At 35.1% G+C, this 7,947-nt stretch overlaps 1 protein-coding gene across 1 annotated transcript; it reads right to left on the reverse strand.

Moving 5' to 3' along the window:
- Positions 1-5,669: 5,669 nt before the first annotated feature.
- LOC128224648 (uncharacterized) lies at positions 5,670-7,165 on the reverse strand. The gene has a single exon (XM_052934573.1). The coding sequence runs from the start codon at positions 6,744-6,746 to the stop codon at positions 5,829-5,831; it is 918 nt and encodes a 305-aa protein (XP_052790533.1). The 5' UTR covers positions 6,747-7,165; the 3' UTR covers positions 5,670-5,828.
- Between the last annotated feature and the right edge of the window lie 782 nt (positions 7,166-7,947).

Genomic DNA, 7,947 nt, shown 5'->3' on the forward strand with positions numbered 1-7,947 from the left:
GGTTTTTGGAGCGTAGTTCACAGACAGAATGTAACCCTGGTTAGAGCTACCCTGGTTCTTAGCACTAATCGTCTTCCGGGAGGGACGTTAAATTATTTTTATTGGTGCGACAGGGAATCGAACTTGTGACCCCTGGATTGATAGTCATGTGTGTTACCACTAGACCACGGATCCGCCACCTCGTTTACACTGAAAAATTAGCTTATATATATGCCATTACTAATCATTTAATATTTTTGCGTTTTCAGCTATTAATAACACGGTTACAATCTTCTTGTCAGTAATTGATATTTTCCATAAGTGCATTATTTAGTATGAAGTTAAAGATTCATCACTCACAATTTATGTTTGTTATACATGTGTATACATTAAAATTGAATAAGAGTGTCACTTTAAAAGGAAATGCTAGTTTAAATAAGTTTCAGAAAAATGCCCGCGTCGGAGTGATTAATGATCAATAAATGCTTGGAAGCCTTCCAGAAATATGGCGGGTAGATATTGACACGTATTTGAGACACATCCTAGACTTTTCCTTAGGCTAATGTCGAAATCCCGAATGACTTATGGAGGTTTATTGGTTGGTTTGGTCAAAGATAGCAGAGAGTTCATGTTTATCCAATAATTGATTACTGTTACCCAGTCAAATCACTCAAATGTGCAAACTAATTGAAAGATAACATTTAGACAACTTAACAAAGCTGTATACAATTAAGCTCTTAAGTTGTCTGAACAATATCCAGAAATATGGCATGTAAATGTAGCATTAGATGGATTAAGCGCCTTCACTGGATAGAACTATTAATAATCAGTAAACAAAAACAACAACGGAGAACTGAAAATATTTTCGTAAATTATTTCTACTGGTGAGAAAAATAAAAGGAGCAATATTATTCAATTACATGTGATTGATTTAAAATTAAGACAAGCTCATACATGTGTATTGACCAAAGTCACATGGACTGACAATTTTACAAAAAAGAACTTTATTGTAAGCATATCGACTGCTGATTATGTCACGGACATATACATGTACAAGAAGTTCACTTACTGTCAAGTTTGGTCTTAACAGTACTGTTACAGTAGGTCCGTGTTTATGTGGAGACTTGTCAACTGAAAATCGAAGAATTATGTAACCAAGTATCGGCATATAATCATTTCGACAACTTTCTGTCACACAATGTGTGTTATAGGAATCTGAACTGTGATTCAAGATCGTAGGAAACTTTTCAAATGAATTTTTAATTAAATAATGTTTCTTTACACAGTTTTTATTGCTGAATAAAACAGTGTTGTGTTTGTTTCGATAAATTTTCTGATTACTGCATTATTTTATGAGAAATACATATATGTATGTTAAACGAGCACAAATCAATCTTACAGAAAGACAGACGGACAGACAGACAGACGGACGGACGGACAGACAGCTTATTTCGCCTTGTACAATGTATATCGTCAACAACACGTATAATGATCAATGTCAACGTTAATGCATAGTTACACAAGAGTATATATATATACAAACAGATGCATCGACATCTTGGTACAGTGGTATATATAAACAATTCAAGAACAGATTACAGGTCACTCAGAACAAAGTTGTCAGATTTATTTATGGCTATGATTGTAGAACTTCCCTGAAAGTCTCGGCTTTCAGTGATATTGGATGGCTTAATATAGAAAATAGGATAAAGCAACTACGACTAAACCATGTACATAAAATCTTTAATACCAAATGCCCATCATACTTACACGAACATTTTACTTTAGTCTCATCCACACATTCTTGCAACAGTAGACATAGTGCTGGAAATTTTAAAGTGCCACAGGCTGACAGTTTTATGTTAAATACTTTCTTTTATCAAGCAATCCAGGACTGGAACAGTCTTCCAATAAAGTTAAAAGAATTGAAAAATAAGAATACTTTTAAAAAAGAAGTAAAATCACATCTCATTGTTGGTATGAAATGTGCAGAAATGGAAGATTTCCTATTTTATTAATTGTTATTCATTTAATCTTGCATATCAGTTCAAAGATTTTTGTCATATTATGCTAAAGTGTCATATGGGTTTAACAATCGGTTGCATTATAACTGTAAAAGTTCGATCACAAACATTTAATCATTCTTTAACTGGTCAAGAGTACATGCATGTTATTTTTGTATAAGTAAACCTAATTTAAACAGCTTACAACTGAGATCTTGGCAAATAAATATATTTGCCATAAGGACCCCATTGGAAATAAGTTGAATAACTTTAATGGGTTATCCTGTGTTATATATTTGTCACATTGAATTAAATCTTTGTTAACGCACGTATGTATCCAAAGCATTCTAATGATGTTGTGCTTTAGTATAGATATCATCACTAATACTTTGTTAATCAGTCTGTGTTATAACTTTATGAGATATTTGGTTTGTTACTATGACATATATATGCACGAATAAATCTATCTATCTATATATACGCACGTACGCACGCACGCTACATTTTATCGTGATTTACTGCAACATAACTCCAGTAAAGGTAATTGACCTATAGCCGGGCGTCAATCTGCGTCACTTGAATATGTCTTCTCAACGTAAACAGCGTCACCGGGGTTGAGCAAAAGGACCGCGACATTTCCCGCCATTTCGTCTCGATAATCTTGACCAACGTCAACAAGAGCTCCAACAACGGACTCCCCGTTTTCTTCAGCATAACATCTACTTCTCCACGATATCTTTTTGAAATTGTGAAAGAGAAGAGATAGACACCTTTCGCTGGAGCTATGAATGATCTTAAATGATTGTTGTAACCTTGACCTTCAGTAAAATGGTATCAAAATTGATTTTCTGACCATCGCCAATGTTAACCTGATCATGGCTGGAATAAGCACTAAACAAAACCCGTTCAGTTATGGATCGTTTTTCTGAAAATGAAAGAAACAAAAACATATTTGTTAAATGCTTTCCGGTGGTTTATAAATATTAATCGGTGAAATAAAAAAAAAAATACGGATATAAACAGTGAAATAACATTTTGATATTTCTCACTGTTTTTAAATTTTAGCCCGCTTTCACACCAAAATATTTACACCTCAACATCCATTCCTTAATTAAACCTCAGCGCGAACAGGGCTGGCTGGGGCAAAATTTCAACGACGTCATTTCTGAAATGACGTTACGTTCGCGTACAATTTGGCGCCTTTTAAAAAAAAAAATATATAATGTTTTTGCATATAATAAAAAGAGAAATTGTTTGTCTCGCAACGCCACTCGTGAAATATATATTTTGGTGCTCACTGGATGAAATATTTCGCGATCTTACACTGAAACAAAAATACCCTCTAAATATGAGTCCCTCAACGTCGAAGAAATGCTTTTCGCTGATTTAGCGTATTATTTCCACAGCAGGGAAAAAATTAATTTCGATATCTCCACCGCTGTTATAGAGTTTAGTTCCCGCATTTCTCATTAAAAGTAATGTTAAAGGTTCGGCAACCGTTATGAACTTGTTTAGATATTTCGTCACCAATATGACGTCTCCACCCTTTGTTTCATATGCGACCAATTGAGTTTGACATCTTTCTTAAATTTAAGCATAAAAGAAACAGAAACTGTGTTGAATTTCGGTGTTTGAACAAATATATTTCACAAAACTAATATATGTTCACTTGTGGCTGTGCTTATCTTAAAAATACTGCTTTCTTTAATCATTTCTATTGTTTTTGACCAGTAGGTTAAAGGCCAAGACCAATTTATATTTTGGAAAAGTAAACATAACATAAAAAATGGTAACACTTTCAAAATTCCACACTCAGAAATTAATCACCTAGTTGCCAGGCATTTCATTGACCAGAGTTAATGTCGTGTATGTTAAGTATAGGGTTTCTCTTACAATTCTAACACTTTTTGGGTACCGTTAGCCACTGTTTGAAAAGATCCGTAACTCTACTCAATTCGAACTTGCCCTTAAAGTAATTAGGAACGGAAAAACAACGTTATGTCTTATGTACCATAAAGTCACAGGACAATGTTTGGCAAGATCCATAACTCTACTCAATTTGTAATTAAAGCACTTAAAAACGGTTTAAGGCCTAAGGTCATCTGTATCATAACGGCACAAGGCAATGTATGACATGACCCATAACTCCACACTAAATTTGCAATTGCCCTTAAAGCTCTTAGAAACGATAAACAACGTTAGGTCTTTTGTAACATAACGGCACAAGGCAATGTATGACATGACCCATAACTCCACACTAAATTTGCAATTTTCCTTAAAGCACTTAGAAACAATAAACAAAGTTAGGTCTTTTGTAACATAACGGCACAAGACAATGTCCGGCAGGACCCAATAACTCAAGTTGTACTTTCCCTCAAAGCATTTAGAAACGGTACAATCACGTTAGGTCTTGTGTACCTTAAAGACATAGGGCTGTGTTCGACAGGACTCGTAACTCAAGTTGTACTTTCCCTGTTAGCATTTAGAAACTGTAGAACAACGAAAGTAACTGGGTATCATTACGGCATAAGGCTGTGTTCGACAGGACCCGTAACTCTACTCAAGTTATAATTGCACTTAAAGCCCTTAGAAACGGCGAAATGACGTCAGGCCTTGGATATCATAACGACATTAGGCAATGTTCGACAGGACCCATAACCCTACTATTATTTGTAACTGCACTTAAAGCACTTAGAAACATGGTAAGGTCATGGTAAGGTCATATGTATCTTAACGACACAAGGCGATGGTTTTAACGACTGACAAATTGGCAGCAATAAAGCTGAAAGTTGTACGTATTGAAATAAAAACCACATCACCACCTTGGTATTCACCGGTCTGTCCCTTTTCATGTGAGCCCGCGGCTGCGCATCGCGATATTATTTCTGCATTTGTCTTTTCCAGTTTTTCCACCTTCACTTCCAATTTATAGAATTTGGCAGCTAACTCCTTAATTGTGTCGGTGTCAATGGCTAAAGAAGCACTTATCCCAGCGAAAACAAGCAAACAACACGTGGTAGTTACGTTTAATTTCATCGTTGACAAGTTATATAAAGTGGAACACTGAAATATGAACGTTACTTAAAGAGAAAATCCCGACATTACTGATATCAAGTAGTTAAGTCAAAGTTACACGAACGCAGATAAGGCGTGAGTGGTTTTTGTTAAGCAACTAGGAACTAGGCAATACTTTTACAAAATCAAAGTGCAAAATGATAATACATATATATCGAAATGTAAACCAAAGCGAAAACGAAAGGTGGCCTGTATCATAATATAACATGCAAAGATTTGCTAAATGCGCACACAAAATAAAAAGATTCAATTACTAAAAATACAAGTCACTGGTATTTTCCTTAAATTCAGCCATGTACATACTGTTAATTGTGTAACTCTTCCAAGTGTTTTTTTTTAAATATATATCCAATCGAAAACGAAAAGTAATCTGTATCATAGTAACACTTTATAGATTTGCTTTCCCCTTCCCACAGTCCCCCAAAAGGAAAATCGCCTAAGGCCATAGTCGCAGTTCACTTGAACCAAATCGTAGGCAATGTATGTTACTGTGAAATCAAGGACAAGTTCATGAGTGACCACGGAGTAGAAACTTGGCCAGAATGTGTGTCTTAATGCAAATATGGTCAGAATCGTGTATGGGACATGTAGAGTTAAAAAGTAACTAATTAAGTTAAAAAAAATGCCGACAGACAATCTTTTAATGAAAACATATTTTGTTATCAAATTATTCATGAAACTGTGAATGATAACGAATATATCAACGTCAACGTCTGTGTTTTTTACCATCTACATTTTGTTTACAAAATGAGTGAAATCAGTGAACAGTATTTACTTTCCGATCATGACGTTAATGACGTCAATGACGTCATGACCTTCTAATACGTCATGTTCGTTTTTTGCACAGTGCTCAATCACACATACAGAGCAGAAGAAATGTTTACATTTAACGCAGTAACCGGAGCCTCGTTTGCTGATAATGTTCATCTCCTTACAGACTTCACAGTAAAATACGACCACGGAGTGAACCTTTGTTAGTTTCCGTTTATGAGCAACAACACACTTTGCGCAAAGGAATTTGTCGCAATATTTACAAAATCCAGCTGCTGGTTTTTGCTTTTGATGATCTAACGACGTCCTCTTGCAAAGACCACAAATCCTATCGAAATGTACGGCAGTGACGTCAGCTCGCGGCGTTGACGTTATTTCCGGTAGTGCCGGTGTGCGCTCAAGAGAGGTCCTCGGTAAATCTGTCCTATTGCCGATTAAAATCGAAGGAAGTTGCCGCGGCGTTGAAGAAACCGACAGTTGAGTACTATAACTTCGTGTCGAAGATTTATCGTCATCAATTTTCCTTCTAGAATCTAACATGACCAGTTTTGGCGGAATCAATTTTCGCGATTTAAATCTTGGTTCGTTATGGGTCATCGCTCGAAGCAAAGCATGGACCAGACTCTCTGTAGGTCTCTTATCAGGCAAAAACTGTCTGATTTCTTTTTGTTTTTGAGCGTTTTCATCTTGCAAAACCTTTTTCCGTCGATGTTTCCGTGGCTTTTTCAAAATCCCGGCTTGATCCGAATGCGGTGATAGTGAGCGTCGAAGAATTGATTTTGGCATCATAGAAGGAAATAGTTCAGATATTTCCACTCCATTATGATCTTTCTGGAAGCTTTCCTGGGTATTTTCTTGAAAGGAAACTCTCTTAGACCTCGAAGTTAACACTATATCTTGCTCATGCGCATGCGCCATATTTTGATTTTTTCGATAAGTACTTCCGGAATTTTATCTCGGTACTTCCGGATAATCTATTCCAGTGCTTTCTTGTCTTGAATGTTTATTATTTTTGTCTGCATTGTATAATTTCATTTCTTTCGAACTATATATTGTGTCACCTCCGAAAAGTCCATTTCGGTAATTTTGGACTGTCCAAATATCTGTATATCATCTTCAATATATATATAGCCCTGGCTAAAGACGTATGATTTCATCCACTGTGTCAAACTTCTACATGCAAAATCGCTCCTATTTTTCTTGAAGTCGCAAACTATTAACGTATGCTTTTTATTAAAATTATTACTATATCAATCTTTAGTTTACAAGTATTATCACATTGATTTTACAACTTAAAATCTAAATTTTATATTTATTTTATTTGTTATGTTATTTGTTTCTTTCTTTTATAAATTATGTACAAAGAAAACAGGTTTGTGAATAAAAATTGAATACAAATTATGTAGTCTGTTTAAACAATTTTAATAGTTTATTGTTCCGTTGAATTCATGCACAAATTTAAACAAACATGTGTGCCAAAAAGTCAACTCAATATTTGTTTAATTATTATTCCCGTATTTGCCCTTTTAAAGCTTTCTTTTTTAAAGAACACTACAAAAGATACAAACTATGTAGAAATAAAAGCCTTACATGTCTAGTATTACCTTTTGGCATTAAATTTTACGAGTTGTATTTAGAAACGTATTACATTTATACAACCGTAGTTTTTAAATAGGGCATGGATAAGTGAAATAACAGACACATGATACGTTTGATTATTTTGTTTTAATATTCCGCCAATTGTTCAATGTGTTACGTGATATTTCATTGCAAATACTCAGTTTAACATGGGAACAATTCAACAAATATTTTAGATACGGGTAATGGCACCTGCTAAACATACGGTCTTATGAATCTATGTACCAAGTTTGATCTGGATATCATGAATGGATTCCGAGATAAAGAAAATATGTTTACGTTTGTGGACGACTCCGTCGATTCCGCAACCTTTTTAACCAGGTTATCGCAAAGTTGAGGGTGGGTGGCTCTTTGCGATGGCGGCTCTCCGGACAGCGTTAGACTATAACCTATGGTACTACAAAACTTTAGGTAGGGTTGACAAATTGTGACCAAACTTGGTATGTAGGAAGAGGTTATGAAGATATATAATGGGATTGCG

The sequence above is a fragment of the Mya arenaria genome, chromosome 17 (assembly GCF_026914265.1).
Source record: "Mya arenaria isolate MELC-2E11 chromosome 17, ASM2691426v1".
NCBI classification, from domain to species: Eukaryota; Metazoa; Mollusca; class Bivalvia; order Myida; family Myidae; genus Mya; species Mya arenaria.

Coding starts and splice junctions, on each gene's coding strand:
- LOC128224648 (XM_052934573.1), bottom strand. CDS start 6,746: ATGGCGCATGCGCATGAGCAAGATATAGTGTTAACTTCGAGGTCTAAG.